General features: G+C 45.4%; 1 protein-coding gene across 9 annotated transcripts in view; it reads right to left on the minus strand.

The window, feature by feature from the left end:
* C12H11orf49 (chromosome 12 C11orf49 homolog) overlaps positions 1-19,015 on the minus strand; it is a 230,164-nt gene that overhangs the window by 20,822 nt on the left and 190,327 nt on the right. For all 9 annotated transcript variants that reach the window (XM_017948422.2, XM_021925827.2, XM_017948420.2 and 6 more), the window contains exon 4: positions 7,317-7,401. In XM_017948422.2, coding sequence (XP_017803911.1) covers positions 7,317-7,401 — 85 coding nt within the window. The remainder of the gene's footprint in view (positions 1-7,316; positions 7,402-19,015) is intronic.

Genomic DNA, 19,015 nt, shown 5'->3' on the forward strand with positions numbered 1-19,015 from the left:
AGGTGGAGTTTGCAGTGAGCTAAGATCACACCACTGCACTCCAGCCTGGGCAACAGAGCAAGACTTCATCTAAAAATTAAAAAATTATTACTTATTTAATGTCTACAATGTGGTAAGCAATTTTCATGGTTTTGTTGGTGTTACTGAAATCTTACAAACACCCTATGAGTTAGTTACTATTATTATTGTCATCCCCATTTTACAGATATAAAAACAGGGACCAGAGAACTTAGAGATATCCGCAAGGTCATCCAGTTAATGGGGCACAGGTGGGATGTACACTAGATCTTTCTAATGCCATGGGGTCTGTGTTCTTCTAGATCAAGGTTAATATTACCACTTCTTTTTTTTTTTTTTTTTTTGGGACGGGGGCTCGCTCTTTTGCCCCGGCTGGGGGGCAGGGGCCGGGTCCCAGCTCACTGCAAGCTCCGCCTCCCGGGTTCCCGCCATTCTCCTGCCTCAGCCTCCCGAGTAGCTGGGACTACAGGCGCCCACAACCGCGCCCGGCTAATTTTTTGTATTTTTAGTAGAGACGAGGTTTCACCGTGGTCTCGATCTCCTGACCTTGTGATCCGCCCGCCTCGGCCTCCCAAAGTGCTGGGATTACAGGCGTGAGCCACCGCGCCCGGCCAATATTACCACTTCTAACGATCATGACAAGTTTACTCTGTGCCAGCCACCATTTTAAGCACATCATATACTTCTCCTTCAATCATTACAACTATTATTATTCCCATTTTACGAATGAGGAAACAGGCTCAAAGAAATTAAATACCTTTCTCAAGGGCCCAGCTAGTATGTTGTGAAACCAGGATTTGAACTCAAGAAGTCTGGTTCCAATTGCATGCTCTTAACCATCCAGAAAGCTTCCAGTCCATGGAGGATGGGGAGCGGGAGATGCTCTGTTATCATTTGGGGATGAAAGAACTACTCCACTAGCTGCAGGAATATGTGAGATGGAGGGGATCTCTGGCTTGGCTGCTGTCGTGGAGTCTGTTTGCTTTTTCTTTTCCTGTTTTTCCAGCTCACACCTGCTGCCCCAGGGCCTGGCCATGATGCTTGCAGCACATAAGGCAGGCGCATGTGGAGACACCATGCCCCTGAACAGGCTCCGGCTTCCAGCTGCCTGTGGATTACATTCTTTTATGCACACATCATCAGAGACTGGAGCCTCCTTCAGCAGCCCATCCCCAGACTTCAGCGTCCTGAATAAAGTAAGCCTGGCAGTGAGATGGGAGAGGGCAGTTCCTCTTCTAGCAATAGTAACTGCCTTGAAGTCTCTACCACCCCCATTTGCAGTTCTGATCAGATGCATAGGTATGTGTGTGGGGAAGCTGGGACCCTGACCTTCAGGACAAAATGAGAATAGCTTACAAAATCAGGGGATGCTTTCTGGGATACATACAGTTTTTCTACATATGCATCAGCTGCAGTACAGTAGGGAAAGCATGGCATTGAGGAGATGAGGTTGACACAGAAGCTTGATGCTCATACTCGGGGAGAAAACAAACTTACCCTAATTCTGAATTCATCTCTAACTGCAGCCAGTGCCATGTGGGTAACCTTGGCCCTTCTGTTGTTACTGCCATTCCCATAATTCCCTCACACTGCTATTGACATGGACTGGCTACGATGCTTCCTCCTGCTCAAACAGAAAGGTCTGAGGTTTCTGTCAAACAGCAGGCCTCTAGGTGAGGAGTGGGTAAGTTTCCAGCCACAAATAGAGGAATACCATTCCGGAAGCCCCTTAGTATCAATAACTGTATAATTCTACCTTGGTATGGAGAATTTTTGGTTCTTACAGGATTCTACCACCTACACTCACATCTTGTGGTGCTTTCATGTTATCCAATTGTTTGGAAGGGTCTGAGGAGAGAGCTGGGGCAAATGCAAAGCTGTGGCTGTGGGGGGCTAAGATGCATATCGAAGGTTCACTCTCATAAGCTCCCTCACATCACAGGAAAGGGAAAAGAGGTCAGTATTTTGGAGTGATTGATCAAAACCAAGGTCATATATCAGAGAGTGGTGGCAGCCAGTAACCAGTACCTAAGCAGTCGCCTTCTAAATCAAGTTCTTTGAGGGGCAGGAACTATATCTTATTCATGACTGTATCCTCATTTGCAGAATAGCTCCTGGCACAAAATCAGCACTCAAGAAACATTTGGCGAAATGAAGTACTGACACATACAGCAAGATGGATGAACCATGAAAACACTGTGCTATTAGGTTGGTGCAAAAGTACCTGCAGTCTTTGCCATTGAAAATAATGGCAAAACCTCAATTACTTTTACGCCAACCTAAAACATGAAACTAGTCACAAAATTTTTTTATTTTTTTTTTCCCCGAGACAGAGTCTCACTCTGTCACCAGCCTGGAGTGCAGTGGTGCGATCTTGGCTCACTGCAACCTCCGCCTCCTGGGTTCAAGCGATTCTCCTGCCTCAGGCTCCCAAGTAGCTGGAACTACTGGCGCATGCCACCACGCCCAGCTAGTTTTTGTATTTTTAGTAGAGATGGGGTTTCACCATGTTGGCCAGGATGGTCTCCATCTCTTGACCTTGTGATCCACCCGCCTTGGCCTCCCAACATGCTGGGATTATAGGCATAAGCCACTGTGCCTGGCCATTTTTTTTTTCTTTTTCTTTTGGAGACACAGTCTCGCTCTGTTACCCAGGCTGGAGTGCAGCAGCATGATCTCGGCTCATTGCAACCTCCGCCTCCTGGGTTCAAGCAATTCTCCTGCCTGAGCCTCCCGAGTAACTGGGATTATAGACGTGCACCACCATGCCCAGCTAATTTTTTTATTTTTAGTAGAGACAGGGTTTCACCATGTTGGCCAGGCTGGTTTTGAACTCCTAACCTCAAATGATCCACCTGCTTCAGTCTCCCAAAGTGCTGGGATTACAGGCATGAGCCACTATATCTGGCCAAGACCACATATACAATTCTACTTATTTGATTTTTTTTTTTTTAAAGACAGAGTCTCACTCTGTTGCCCAGGCTGCAGTGCAGTGGTGCGATCTCAGCTTACTACAACCTCTGCCCCGCAGGCTCAAGCAATTCTCCCACCTCAGCCTCCCAAGTAATTGGGACCACAGACACATGCTACCACGCGTGGCTAAGTTTTTTATATTTTTGGTAGAGATGGGGTTTCACCATGTCGCCTAGGCTGGTCTGGAACTCCTGAGCTCAAGCAATTCTCCCCACTTGGCTTCCCCAAGTGCTGGGATTACAGGTGTGAGCCACTGTGCCTGGTCTCAATTCTACTTATTTGAAATGCCCAGTGGATAAAGCTATAGAGACAGAAAGTAGATTAGGGGTTGCCCAGGGTTGGGGAAGATGGCAGAGTGGGGACCGAAGAGTAACGGCTAAGGGGTATAGGATTTCTTTTTAGGGTAATGAAAACATTTTAAAATAGACCATGGTAATGGATGCACAACTCTGGAAATACATTAAAAGCCATTGAATTTTACACTTTAAATGGGTGAAGTGTATGGTATGTGAATTGTATCCCAAAAAGCTGTTAAAAAGAAATATTTGATGAATAAACAAATGAACAAATAAATATAGGATATAGTTGTTGACTCTTGTTCTTAGAGTTACTTAGAATCATGGACTATTAGAATCATGTAAAATGCCAGACAAGGAACATTCACTCACACATTCACTCATATACTGATTCATTCAGCAGGCATTTATGGAGTGTCTGGCATATATCTAGGTACTATGCTAAGTGATAGTGATTAAGCAGCAAACAAGATTACTATGGATCCTACTTGCCTCTTGGGACATACACACTCACACTTATGGTTCCTTTTCTTTATTTAGAAATTCTCTAATTATTGTCATACCTTCATTCTTAACTTCAGTATTTTTTATTTTTATATTTTTTTAAGACAGAGTCTCACTGTGTCACCCAGGCTGAAGTGCTCTGTGGCCCAGGCTGGAGTGCAGTAGAGCAATCTCAGCTCACTGCAAGCTCCGCCTCCCAGGTTCACGCTATTCTCCTGCCTCAGCCTCCCGAGTAGCTGGGACTACAGGCACCCACCACCACGCCCGGCTGATTTTTCTTTCTTTTTTTTTTTTTTTTTTTTTTTTAGTAGAGACGAGGTTTCACCATGTTAGCCAGGATGATCTCAATCTGACCTCGTGTTCCATCTGTCTCAGCCTCCCAAAGTGCTGGGATTACAGGTGTGAGCCACCATGCCCGGCCTTAAGTTCAGTCTTGAAGGATGCTGAGTTTATCCCCCCAGATTTTGGGGCTGAATCTTCCTTAAAACGATCTGAGCCCAGGCTGACTGCGGTGGCTCATGCCTGTAATCCCAGCACTTTAGGAGGCCTAGGTGGGCAGATCATTTGAGGTCAGGAGTTTGAGACCAGCCTGGGCAACGTGGTGAAACCCCATCTCTACTAAAAATACAACAACAACAACAACAAAATTAGCCGGGCATGGTGTGCACACCTATAATTCCAGCTACTCAGGAGGCTGAGGCAGGAGAATCACTTGAACCCAGGGAGAGGCGGGGTGGAGGTTGCAGTCAGTCGAGATTGCACCACTGCACTCCAGCCTGGGCGACAGAGTGAGATTCTGTCTCAAAGAAAACAAACAAACGAAAAAATTTTTTAAAATAAAATGATTTCTGCCCAAAAGGGAACGATCATGGAAATTTAAAGCTAACTCCACTTGGCTGCTTTTAAATTACAAGAGATAATCTCCCATACTTTTTTTTTTTTTTCAGTGAAGAAAAAAATATCCAAATCTCCTTTGGATAGCAGATAAATTAAAATTATAAAACCTGAACTGCAGCTTTTACCAGTGGCCAGTTGCCATCAGGAAAGAAAAGTATCCACTGAATAATGAGGGAGAAAAAAACCTACACAATTTTGAGTGTGTGATCACTAAACAGGTTTCGCACGTGACCAGCAAAACTAGGTCATGAGCTGTGAGCTGCAAAACAGCCTGCCCCACCTTGAGGCTGGCGTCTGTCACTGGGAGCAATGGAGCTCCCTTCTTCCAAGTCAGCAGAGGAGTTGGCTGGCACGTTTCAAAAGGAGTGAGGTGATTCTTGGTGCAGTGCAGCCAGTGCAGCTTTGTTTTCAGTGGGTCAAACCACAAAGCAGAAATGATGCCATGACACAGGGAGGTGGGAGCATGAGGAGACTCTGAATCTCCTTGTGCTCCTGATCCCCCATCTCTGGATTCAGGCTGACTGCAGTTCTAGTCCCGCCACTGCTACTTACAAACTATCAGTATATTCGCACAACATTGTCACCCTGTCTGAGCCTCAGTTCCCACTTCAGTGAAGTGAGCAGTAACAGTACCCTTCCCTCAACTGGGCTTCATCACTTTCACGCCTTTTTTTTTTGAGACCCAGTCTCACTCTTCCCCCATGCTGGAGTGCAGTGGCACAATCTCGGCTCACTGCAACCTCTCACTTGAACTCTGCCTCCCAAGTTCAGGTGATTCTCCTGCCTCAGCCTCCCAAGCAGCTGGGATTACAGGTGCCCACCACCACGCCAGGCTCATTTTTGTATTTTTAACAGAGACGGGGTTTCACCATGTTGGTCAGGTTGGTCTCGAACTCCTGACCTCAGGTGATCCATCCACCTTGGCCTCTCAAAGTAGTGGGATTACAGGCATGAGCTACTGTGCCCGCTGCTTTCACGCCCTTCTGGTTTCCAACTGCAACCCTCTTCATCACAAGTCACTGCCAACCCTTGCCCCCTCTTTTCTCAGAATATCCTCTAGGGGTACGTGTGGGAGTGTGGGTGTGTATTTGTGTGTGTGTTTTGTTGTTGTTGTTTACCTAATCCTCTTACCACCCTCCAACTCTGTCTTCAGAGCCGGAGGCTCCCCACAGAAACCACAAAGGATCATTTGAAAGGGAAGTAAAAGTTTTTACAAGGATTAGGTGAGATAGTTAAGGTAAACAAATTTAAATAGAACAGTGAAGGTAAATGCATTCAATATGATTTAGGGAAGGTAAGGCATTCTTCAATAAACATGATTTTTGCTACACCTCCATTTGCAACCCTAGCTCAGGGTTTTTTTTTTTTTTTTTGGAGATGGAATCTTGCTCTGTCGCACAGGCTGGAGTGCAATGGCGCGATCTCTGCTCACTGCAACCTCCGCCTCCCAGGTTCAAGTGATTCTCTTGCCTCTACCTCCCGAATAGCTGGCACTACAGGCAAGCGCAACCATTTCTGGCTTTTTTTTTGTATTTTTAGTAGAGATGGAGTTTCAACATGTAGGTCAGGCTGGTCTTGAATACCTGGCTTCAGGTGATCTGCCTGCCTTGGCCTCCCAAAGTGCTGGGATTACAGGTGTGAGCCACCGTGCCTGGCCTAGCTCAGGTTTTGAGTTAAGTAAGTAAAAGTTAACTGAGGCATAGTCCAATATACCTCATGTGGTTAAAAATTGTCAATGATGGTGAAACCTAACAGAGAAATTAGGGGCTTCTAACTATTTCTGCCAAGTCTTGGTTCTGGACTGATCTTGAAAAGCTTCTTCTGGCATAAATAATATAATGTGCCTTTCCTTCAACTGGGGCTTTATCACCTTTATGCGCTTCCGGTCCCCAACCTCAACCCTCTTCATCACAAGTCACTGCCAACCCTTGCCCCCTGATATGGTTAGGCTTTGTGTTCCCACCTGAATCTCAACCCGAATTGTAATCCCCAGGTGTTGAGAGGGACACCTGGTGGGAGGTGATTGGATCACATGGGCAGTTTCCCCCATGCTGTTCTTGTGATAGTGAGTGAGTTCTCAAGACACTTGATGGTTTTATAAGTGTCTGGCATTTCCCCTGCCTGTGCTTCTCTCTCTGGCCACCATGTGGAAAAGGTCCTTGCTTCCCCTTTGCCTTCTGCCATGATTGTAAGTTTCCTGAGGCCACGCGGAACTGTGAGTCAATTAAATCTCTTTTCTTTATAAATTACACAGTCTTGGGTAGTATCTTTACAGTAGCATGAAAACACAAAAATGCAGTCCCTCTTTTCTCAGAATATCCTCTAGGGTGTGCGTGTGTGTGAGGGGGGATTGGAGGAGTTTGGGCTTTTTCTTCTTCTTCATCTCGCTACCCTCCAACTCTATCTTCAGACCCTGAGGCTCCCCACAGAAACCACAAAGGATCATTTCGCTTCCCTTTGGAAATGCAGAATCTATTATGTTTTGGGGCACATCCCAAATAGACCCCTCTCCCACTGACAGTTTCTTCCCTAAATGCTCCTTTTTTTCATTTGTATACACTTCAGGTTTCTCTAGGAAGCAGTGGCCCACAGAGAGCTGAGTTGGTTTCAAGAATCCAGGAGACGTACCTGGCTGCTTTCTGAGTGAGCTCCAGCGGGAAATCAGGACACAGTAATTGCAGCAAACAGTGATATTCTTTCATGGTCAGCAAATCTGAAGTGGAAATGGAGAGGAACACATTAGGTCTCTGCATTTCAAGTCACTGCCCTCTTTTTGTTCATTTCATGAGTTTCAGACCTGGTCTTGGTAGAGCTGCTCTTTTAAAAGCAAGTCAGTGTTAAGGGTATGCTAGTCTCTAACCTCCAGGTGTGAGATTTTTAAGATCAATATTTCTACAAAGCTTTTCCTGGGTGGGAAGCATCCAGTTACAACATTTTGGCCAAAGGAGCTTCACTGGCATGAAAGTTGGTCGAGTGAAGAGAGCAAACAAGAGAGGCACCTTCATCAGCCTTCTTTGGGTTTCCCTGTATATAAAAATCTGGAAGAACAAGTCATTTCAAAGTCAGTTAAATCTGCTGAAATTCTCTGGCATGGTAACATTTCCCACCACATGCCCAAAGACCATCCACAGAGTATCTGGAAGCAGTACTAAGGCAAACAGTCTTGCTGTGTATGGAGGAGAAGAGTATAGCATAGAAACCCACAGACCTCATTACTCTGTCATCCAGTACTGCAGCAGGCTGGCTTCTTTTGAATGCCTGAACACAAATCTGGTCATCCTATTATAGGAAGCCAAGACAAAGGTCCAAGATATACAGTCAAGGTAACCAAATGATTCCTGATATACAGAAGCAGTGCTTTGGGAGAGGTGAGCCAGGATGAGGCTCTGTGGTCCAGCAGAGAACCTAGAGAGGCGAATCTCAGAGAGATTTATAGGATTCCAAGGGAGAAGAAATACACTGATGCTTAAGTTATTTTGTTGCTGCATGTACTGAAGGCAAAAGATTTTAGATCAGCCAAGGAGTAAGAATGTGCAAGTATTATCATATAACAAAGCATTTCGAATATGGAAGGGCCCGGTGATGCTAAAGTGAGAGCAATCCACCCTGAAGCCTGCCTAACCGGGAGGAGGATGAGTGAGAGGAGGGAATCCAGAGGGCATGGCTACATTTGGGGAATGAAGATGATGATCATAGGCACTTGGTTTCTTTGGATCTAAGTTAGCCCAAGCCACAGGAATCCAGATCTTCTGCCCCTGTTAGTTCGGTTGATGCTTTTCCAAGACAAAAACCCCAAATCTCCAGGGAAAGGCCTGGGTTCCTAGTACTTTTTCATCAAAGCTCAATTCAAGGTGGGGACAGAGAGTTTGACTAACCACACTGCCAAAGTCAGAAACACCAAAGGAACAGACTCAGCGTCAATATAGGTCAAAGGATCAAGATGGTTTTGTGGCACTCTCCTCTTCCCACTCGCCTGACCTCGGGCACAGCCTGGCAGGAGGTCTTGTTCTTCAAGGGAGGGAGTCATCGCCACTCGTGGTCTCAGGCTTGGGGTGAGGAAAAAGGTGAAGGGAAGGGAGAAAAGCCACTGAATCTAATGTGTTCCCACTTTATTCTCACTCCAGAACTCCCCATCTAGAGAGAAGAGAAGAGTGATTTCTGGCAGGGCAGGGAGTAAATAAAGGAAAGTTCTATCTTTGAATCATCAGTGCTTTTCTAGGCTAAACTTTGGCGGATATATCTGATAGCATTCTTAGGGAGAGTCAGAGTGTTTCATAGGAACTTACATTTATCCCCCAAATTACCTACAAAATATCCTTGGGAAGATAACAGAATGAAGGAAAGTGAAAAAATGAGAGAGAGAGAGAGAGAGAGAGAGAGAGTTACTTGATTAAGAAAGACAATGCTAGGAATCAACATTAGCTTCCTGGTTTCTAGACCCTAGGCCCTCTTCAGGTTTTTGATATTATTCTAACTCATATACTTCAAATACTTGCTTCTGAGGACAGAAGAATGATTTACAAAAATCACTGTGTGCTTCTCTAATACAACAAAAGCTCTTAAAAATATGAAAAACAGAATACATCCTGCTCACCACTTCTGGAACTTGACTCTTCTAAATGTTAAGTGAGGACAGTAGTCAGATAAAGAGATTAATGAAAATGTAAGCAAATAAACAACTTTTAATTGTGGAGAGAGTAGTTATATTATTGTTATTATTATTCTTCCACGCAGACTCTGTGTTGGGGATGTGGAGAGAGGAGTTCTAATTCTACTGAAGTAGTGACCAAATAATATCAAGGGCAGATGATTTCTGCTACTTCGAGACACTCCTCAGCTGTTGTACAGTGGGTATTGAGAGAACTATGAGTGGTAAGACTTGTTTCAAAATCAGAATACTGATAAGCATATGAGAGCTTGTTCCCTTTCTGCTCCATAGGCTAGGATTCAAATTTTGGCTCTGCGATTCACCAGGTATGTAATCTTGGGCAAATTGCTTAACATCTGTAAGTCTCAGTTTCTCATCTGTAAAATGCAAGTGATACCGACACTTTTCAGGGTTAAAGTCAATTGTAAGACAGATGATGTCTATAAAGTGCTTAGCAGAATGTCTAGAACTTAGTAACATCAAACAGTGGGAGTTTGTTTTGGTTCTGTTTTTTAAATTCTGGAGGCAAGGAGAAGAGAGGAGGAAGGTATTTGTTGCTGAGGTTTTTTTTCATTTTAAATTTTAATTAATTAATTAATTAATTTTGAGATGGGGGGCCTCACTCTGTTACCCAGGCTGGAGTACAGTGGCATAGCTCACTGCAGTCTTGAACTCCTGAGCTCAAGCGATCCTCCCGCCTCAGCCTCCCAAGTAGCTGGGACTACAAGCATATGCCACCAAGCCCTACTCATTTAAAAAATTTTATAGAGACGGGGTCTTGTGCTGTCACCCAGGCTAGTCACAAACTTCCTACCTCAGCCTCCCAAAGTGCTGGGATTACAGGCATGAGCCTGGGTGTTGCTGAGTTTGGACATTTAAACACCTAAAAGTGTTCTGCCTTGAAAGTTCTCTGTTGGGTTGCCTGAGCCAAATCCGTTTTGAACACTCTCCTGCAGTGGCCACTCACTTCCTATTCCCATGTGCCTGCTCTGTTCCAGGCTTCCCATTATGATGAACAAGCTAGCAGTCCCCCTAGCTTCTGTGGCCTGCATTTGGGCACCAGTTCACCCTAATGCTCCTGTCTATTTTGGGTCCTTCAGATCTTAGAACTGTCCAAGATCTCAAAGGCCCTCTCGCAGCCCTTTGTGCTCCAGCAATAACTGTAAAGAGAGTGAGTAGTCATGGAGATCTGTGCTCAGCTCTTGAATTAACTCACTTAGGCCAGGTGCAGTGGCTCATGCCTGTAATCCCAGCACTTTGGGAGGCCGAGGCAGGTGGATCACCTGAGGTCAGAAGTTTGAGACCAGCCTGGCCAACGTGGCGAAACCCCATCTCTACTAAAAATACAAAAATTATCCCAGTATGGTGGCAGGTGCCTGTAATCCAGCTACTCGGGAGGCAGGAGAATCACTCGAACCTAGGAGGCAGAGGTTGCAGTGAGCTGAGGTCACATCACTGCACTCCAACCTGGGCAACAGAGCAAGACTCCATCCCCCCCCAAAAATAAATAAAAAATTTTAAAAAATTAACTCACTTAGCCTTCACAGCATACTACCTTATGAAGTAGACTCCATTATTCTCAGTACCACTTCACAGATGAGGATGAGAAAGCTTAGAGGGATGAAATAAGCTGGTGAGCAAGGAGAGGAGGGTCCAGGATAGGGGAGAGGAAGGGGACCTGTCTTCCCTGAGCAAGATCTCAGGCTCGAAGGGAGAGAAGGGAAGCTGATGGCAGGAGGGGCTTAACAATAATACAGTTAACATTTATCGAGCACTTCCTCTTGGGGAGGCACTGATCTAAGGGGTTTACATATGTTACCTCACTAATCTTCACTACTATTACCCTCATTTCACAGAAACAAAAACTCAGATTGTGCACACTTAAGAGGTAGAACTGGAATTCAAACCCAGGCAGTCTGGCTCCAAAGCCCACTCAGCTAACATTGTCAGCACCTTGATCTTATCAGCTATAATGTGTGAGGCTTAAGAGCTTGTTTTCTCCTCCAAACTAACTGCAGGAACTAAATAGCTCCAGATGAACTGGATCAAGGAGACAATTCAAGTGAATTGACATTTTCCACGTAAGAAACCGAGTCTTAAAGGTTCTAATTACTGTTAACAGCGAAGACTGAGGCCCCAGCACAGCAGCCTCAGTTAGGCCAGAGGACATGGGCTGGGGGACACCTGTGCTGGTGGCCACACCGTGGTCTCTCATCCCCATCCTCATCTCATGCCCGCCACTCTTCTACCTGGCAGGTGCAGGGAAGTTAAGTATTGTGTATCAATAGACACTTTCTCTAGAAATCTCCCCACAATTAGAAGAGTGTCAGCCAGTAGGTCCTGCAAGTTCAAAGGCAAAGACATAATAAGGTTTTGGTGTAAGATCAAAATCAGAACACTCTCCACAAATTTGTGTGTCTCCTTTCATGGGTGGTCAGACTGCCAAATTTTCTTCTTCTAAGCCTTGCACTAGTCTCACCAATTGTGTGGCTGGCTCCAGACCAGAGGTGTTTTACGCCGTTGATCCTATCTTCTCCAGAGGCAGCACAGCATAGCATTATGGTTAATAGCATGGACTTGGGAGTTAGATTGTTCGGGTCCAAATCCTAGCTTTGCCACTGACTTCAAGTTACTTGACCTTTAAGCTCTCCATGCTTCACTTTCCCCATTTATGAAATGACAGTATGAACACTGCAGAGTTGTTGTGAGTTAATGTAAAGTGCTTAGAACAGTGTCTGACCCATCATAAGGGCCATCTGTTAGTACTTGCTATTATTATTTTAGAAATAAAGAAACTAGGGCTCAGTGAGGTGTAATCATTTTCTCAAGGAAACAGCTAGGAAGAGGGCTGAGATTCAGACCTAGGCCTAGCACAGGCTCTGAAGGTCCTGCAAGTTCCACCCTAGCAGGTGGGATCCAGCTGGTTTGTGAAGGACTTCTGATGATAGGATTATTCACACTAGATGACTAACAGACTTTACATCTAAGTTAAACATACAGATACCCTTCAGACAGGCCACTTTAAACAGCGCAGGGTAGTTGGGCAGGGCAGCTATATTAGTGCCAAACTCTGACTTTGCAATCAGATGACCTGGCTGCAAAACCTGGCTCTACTACTTGCCACCAGCATGACTTAGACAAGCTGTACAACTTCCCTGAACCTTGGTTTCCTTGTCTTAAAAGTGTAATAATTACAGTACCTACCTAATGGAATTGTAAAAGATCAAAAGAGGTAATATATATACTTTTCTGAAAATAGTTAGCAAAGTACTTAATAAGTGGTAGCATTATTTTATAATTATTAACTGATTAAAACTTGAAGTCCTGAAATTAAGGAATCTTTGAACTTAGCTAAAGCAATTAGCACAATGCCTGGTGCATTGCAGTATACATCTGTTGAAGGAATGAATACATAAAAACATGCCTCACATAGTGACCCAAATAAAAATTCATAGGGATAAAGTTCTGGTCACTGTGTGAACACAGAGATGGGAGGTCCCCAGGCACAGGAGGCATTTCTGCAAACTTACAGGTGTATGAGGAGAAGCCAGTAGTTGTGAAGTGTGAAAAAAGGAAAACCCCCTACATGCTAGGCACTATAATTCTCAGTAAACATGATAAACCATGGCCAGTGTACTACACTTCATGGGCTTATTGGCCTTCGCACCAAGTGCTCACTTCAATCAGCTTGAATATTTCTTTTCATAAGAATGTATCACCGATTTTCCTTTTTTTTCAGCAGAGTCTCACTCTGTTGCCCAGGCTGGAGTGCAGTGGCACAATCTCGGCTCATGGCAACCTCCGTCTCCCGGGTTCAAGCGATTCTCCTGCCTCAGACTCCCAAGTAGCTGGGACTACAGACACGCACCACCACGTCAGGCTAATCTTTATATTTTTAGTAGAGGAGAGGTTTCAGCATGTTGGCCAGGCTGGTCTCGAACTCCTGAACTTAGGTGGTCCACCCGCCTCAGCCTCCCAAAGTGCTGGGATTACAGGCATGAGTCACTGCACCAGGCCGTGTCACTGATTTTTCTGTGAAAACCAAAGGAAGCCTAGGGTTCACTTTGCAGAAATTCACTTTATTGCTGTTACAATTCTAGCATGAATACTACTGCTTTCAAGATAAGCAGCGCTCTGACTCAAAATATTCTTCTGTTGGTCATATCCACTCTAATCCTAGAGAGTGTTAGATGAATTTACTTTAGCCAAGAAAATGAATCTAGTCAGAAATTATTGATTCCCAATATATTCAAGGGCTAACTCATTCTCACTTGTAGGAAAAGGATGTCTTTTTGACATCTGGACTGAATTCTTGCTGTGGCAAGTCCTGCTTCTGAAGCTCTGTGGGAGCAGCTTAGTCATTTCTACATCCTCCTTGCAGACCACCATGCGTACCCACATTTGCTCAGAACTGTGGTGGAAGGTAGTTGTAGATCGGATACCTCTCCTCTTCCTGGGAAATGGTACCTTTGCCAGGGTCACTAAAGAAGACCCATGGAGGAGTGCCAGATGGAAGGAACTGGGGCCATATATTCATTCCTTCAGAGAAAGCCTTCCCTAAAGCCTGAAGTCAAAGACTTTTAGCTCTAAATGCATGGGGGATGAAATGGGACTCAGTCTAAATTCATTTGTGTGAGTGCCTGCATGTTGATTGAGTGAGCTAGTGCTGGACAAGAGTTGAAGATAATGAAATGCTATAAGCCATGGGAATCCCAGAGGACTGAACAGCCTCTAGTTGGTTGGCTGCATGATCTCAATAGGACTACCACAGAGGCCAGAGAATACCACAGCCCATGTGTGGACTCTCCAATTTTCAGCTGCAATTGTTTTTATGTTCTTTTATGCAGGGGTTGTGAAGGCTCACTCTAAATGACACTCATCCTCAGCCAGGTTGCTCTGCCAAGAGATGCTCGGAAGGACATGGATAGTTCGGGGCATGACCACACCACCCCTTCCAATCCCTAGGGCACCAAGGCTTTGTTACCAGGCCACAGCTGAGTAAATACTTCTCAGTGCTACTCTGTGAGGAGGGGGAAGGGAGTGAGGGACGGTGTGGGGGAAGGGAAGAAGGAGGCAAGACATCTGATGGCTTCACTCCTCATGTAGCAGTTGGTATCACAAGTCACAGAAAGATTGCTACCCTACTAGGGCCATGTTCCTGTCAAGCAAAGACCCAGAAGAAGAGAAGGCTGTGATATTCAATTTTATCTCCTCTGGCAGCACTGTTGTTTTATATTACAAATGGAGGGAAATGATAATTAGTTGACTGAATGGGAAATGACCTTACAAAAGGAATGAGAAGCAATGGCCTCGAATGATACCTGTGGGGTAAAGTATTTGGGCCATTATGAACACTATCCTTTGCCAGCTCATTACTCCCCAGAGCATCTTCAGTGTGTTCCAATGGCGGCAGAAAGCCCCTTTAGGTTTTTTTTTTTTGAGACGGAGTCTTGCTCTGTCGCCAGGCTGGAGTGCAGTAGCACTATCGCGGCTCACTGTAAACTCCGCCTCCCGGGTTCAAGCAAGTCTCCTGCCTCAGGCTCTCAAGTACCTGAGACTACAGGCGCCTGCCACCATGCCCAGCTAATTTTTTGTACTTTTAGTGGAGACGGAGGTTCACCATGTTGGCCAGGATGGTCTCAATCTCTTGACCTCATGATCCGCCCGCCTTGGCCTCCCAAAGTGCTAGGATCACAGGTGTGAGCCACCGCACCCGGCTGCCCCTTTAGTTTTATATTTTATTATGACTAAGCCAAACACCAAGCTAGAAATGTATTTAGTCTATTTCTATTTGGCTGTATCTTTGTTCTAGGCAAAGTGTTAAATCAGACACAGTAACAATTTTATGGCAATGTTTAAAATGAACAAAAACAACTCTCCAGGAACTGTTTATATACAGCAGGTAAAGATTTAAAGAAATTCAGGCATTTCTAACCAGGATCTCAACATTCTTCCCAGGGTCATGTAGGACATACCATGGCAATCTGCTCAGGTTTTAGGAGACCCATGGCCATCCTGAGCCACCACTGGTGGCTTAAACCACAGGCCTGATCTGATAAGAATCCCCTGTACTGTGTCGAACCCTTGGGGGTGTGTTCATCATGATGGGGCCATTAGCGACTGGAGGACCAAGGCAAGGCTTTGTTCTGGGGGAGGTCCTGTCTTAGAAAGTTTGAGGACGTGGCCGGGCGCGGTGGCTCAAGCCTGTAATCCCAGCACTTTGGGAGGCCGAGACGGGCGGATCGTCAGGAGATCGAGACCATCCTGGCTAACACGGTGAAACCCCGTCTCTACTAAAAAATACAAAAAACTAGCCGGGCAAGGTGGCGGGCGTCTGTAGTCTCAGCTACTCGGGAGGCTGAGACAGGAGAATGGCGTAAACCCGGGAGGCGGAGCTTGCAGTGAGCTGAGATCTGGCCACTGCACTCCAGCCTGGGCTACAGAGGCAGACTCCGTCTCAAAACAAAAAACAAAAAACAAAAAACAAAAAAACAAAGTTTGAGGACGTGAAACACAGGCTGCACATGGCCAGGGTGGGCAGCCGTATGTCACTGTGGAAGGAAGCACCAGTGCCAGGAGTAAAAAAAAGCCTCTCTAATAGCAACAGGGCTAGCTACTCTGGCATGGACACAGTTTCCTACCCATTATTGAGGAAATGGAAGGCAGTTTTGGACGCCAAAATGTAGAGCAGGATCTTGGCACCATAAGCGCCCAAAGGCTCCGGCAGCCCATCAAAGAAGTGACTCCAGCCTAGAATTTGCACCACCACTCACGTGCTCATGCAGCTCTACCAGGTGTTACCACCTCCCATTTTTGTCTGGAAACAGGAGGACAGGGCGGGCCCTTTGAAACGGACACCTTAGGGCCAAGGTATAATTCTCCAAGAAGCAGGTCTTGTTACAAACTCCTGAAACCCATTCCTGTTCTTAATTGAACAGAAATGGTTAAACAGGCACAAGAGCTAAACTGGAGATTAAACCTTAATCCCTCCTAATGGTGAGTAAAGGCAAGAGAAAACATCTCGCCCTCCCAGTGGTGATATACCTCACGCAACCTTTGAAAAAGAGGCAGAATTTTACATTTCTTTCTGCGGGGGGTGGAGGGGGGCGGCTTTAAGGCCAGAATGAAGGTTTTTATGTTGTTTTAGGGGGGAAAAGCCTACTATAGAGACACATCATGATAGAGAAAAGAACTTGGTCTGACTTCGGCAAAGGATTATACCTATCTGGGCACAACTTTTCTAGGCCTCAGTTTTCTCACCTGTAAAATAAGGATGTTGTGAGCCACTGCACCCAGACTGAAAAAAATGTTTTAATATATATACATTTTAAAAAATAGAAATCTAGGTCTGGTGCAGTGGCTCATGCTTGTAATCCCAGCACTTTGGGAGGCCAAGACGGGAGAATTGCTTGAGCCCAGGAGTTCAAGACCAGCCTGGGCAACATAGTGAGACCTCATTTCCATAAAAAATAAAAATGAAAAAATTAGCTGTGCATGGTGGCACACGCCTGTAGTCCCAGCTACTCGAGAGACTGAGGTGGGAGGATGGCTTGAACCCAGGAGGTTTAGGCTGCAGTGAGCAGCCTGCACCACTGCACCCCAGCCTGGGTGACTGAGACCCTGTCTCAAAGAAATAACAAATGAAAATCTTGTAAGGAATCTTAATATTTAATATCTATAAAAACAAAGCCTTTTTTAGCCAACTTTCTCTTCAACAGCTCTCACCCAGACGAGAAGTTGAGGAAAGAAGGCCTGAGGTGCTACCTTAAAACTCTAGAGCTCTACAAAGGGCAGTTAGGCAGTTAGGCCCTAACACCTAAGTAGGTCTTGCATAGTGCAATGGTTAAGAGTACAGGCTCAGGATGGGCACAGTGGCTCACGCCTGTAATCCCAGCACTTTGGGAGCCAGAGGCGGGCAGATCACTTGGTCAGGAGTTTGAGACCAGCCTGGCCAACATGGTGAAACCTCATCTATACTAAAAATACAAAAATTAGCTGGGCCTGGTGGTGCATGCCTGTAATCCCAGCTACTTAGGAGGCTGAAGCAGGAGAACTACTTGAACCTGGAAGGTGGAGGTTGCAGTACACCAAGATCACACCACTGCACTCCAGTCTGGACAATATGACACAGCAAGACTCTATCTCAAAAAAAAAAAAAAAAATCAAGGCTCCTGAATCAGCCGATCTGGGTCCAAATCTTGTTTCTTCTGCTAACTAGCCATGTGACATTGGGCAAGCCAATTAGAAATGAGAGTGAATATAGTAATAATGGTATGAATAATGATAATGCTAATCAGGAATTCTTGAGAAGATTAAAAAATCATTTTTTTTAAAAGGAAGAGATGGTAAATTAAGCTGCTGGTACATGGCACAGATAAGCATCTAATCAACAGTACCTGCTCTTATTACTTTCCTTCATTTAAGGCACACAGACACAGGTGGGATGGCACCTGTGTAACAAAAGGCACAATTTATCAGAGTTCTCCTTCAGCTCCAGCCAGCGGGTGGCTGAAACGATCTTATTTCTTATCTCTTGATTATTTTATCATGCCTTTGTTCTTTATTGATGAACGGATAACAGAGTTCCTGCCTGAAGGCAGGTGCGCCACTTTCCCGGACTGTCAGTGCACTGCCAATCCTCTGTCGCCTCACTTTTAATAGTGCTGATGGCTCATCATATTTGCAGACATGGTAGAATTATGCAAACCATTTTTATATGCATTATCACTTTTGATCCCCATAAGAATTCCGTGGGGCAGGGAAAAGAAAATGGTATTAAATCCCCTTTTTTTTTTTTTTTTTGAGACGCAGTCTCGCTCTGTCGCCCAGGCTGGAGTGCAGTGGCCGGATCTCAGCTCACTGCAAGCTCCGCCTCCCGGGTTCACGCCATTCTCCGGCCTCAGCCTCCCGTGTAGCTGGGACTACAGGCGCCCGCCACCTCGCCCGGCTAGTTTTTTGTATTTTTTTTTTTAGTAGAGACGGGGTTTCACCGTGTTAGCCAGGATGGTCTCGATCTCCTGACCTTGTGATCCACCCGTCTCGGCCTCCCAAAGTGCTGGGATTACAGGCTTGAGCCACCGCGCCAGGCCTAATTCCCATTTTTATAGACATGGAAAATGAGGCTCAGCAAAGGACAAAATTGCCGCATAAGTGGTAGTTCCTGGATCAGATCAAGCCTTCTCATTCAAAGGCTGGCCTTTCTCATTCAAAGGCTACACAGGCTGGCTCCCTATGATGTCCTTTTCTTTTTGCTGTAAGTCTCTGGGAACTCAGCCTGCTTTTCCTTCGTCTATGGATGAAAAACACCTGGCACAGTGAATTCCCACAGTGAGAACCCAGTAAATGTTAGCTGCAACTGCTATTATTATTTTGTGTATTCTTTAATTTTATTCTTTTTTTTTTTCTTTTTTTGAGATAGGGTCTTGCTCTGTTGCCCAGGCTGGAGTGCAGTGACGTCACGTGGGCTTGCTGCAACCTCCACTTCCTGGGCTCAAGCAATCCTCCCACCTCAGCTCCCCAAATAGTTGTGACCACAGTCACATGCCACCATGCCTGGCTAATTTTTGTACATTTTGTAGAGACAAAGTTTTGCCATGTTGCTCAGGCTGGTCTCAAACTCCTGACCTCAAGCAATCCACCTGCCTTAGCCTCCCAAAGTGCCGGGATTACAGGCGTAAGC

This window comes from Papio anubis, chromosome 12 (genome assembly GCF_008728515.1).
Source record: "Papio anubis isolate 15944 chromosome 12, Panubis1.0, whole genome shotgun sequence".
Classification (NCBI taxonomy): Eukaryota; Metazoa; Chordata; class Mammalia; order Primates; family Cercopithecidae; genus Papio; species Papio anubis.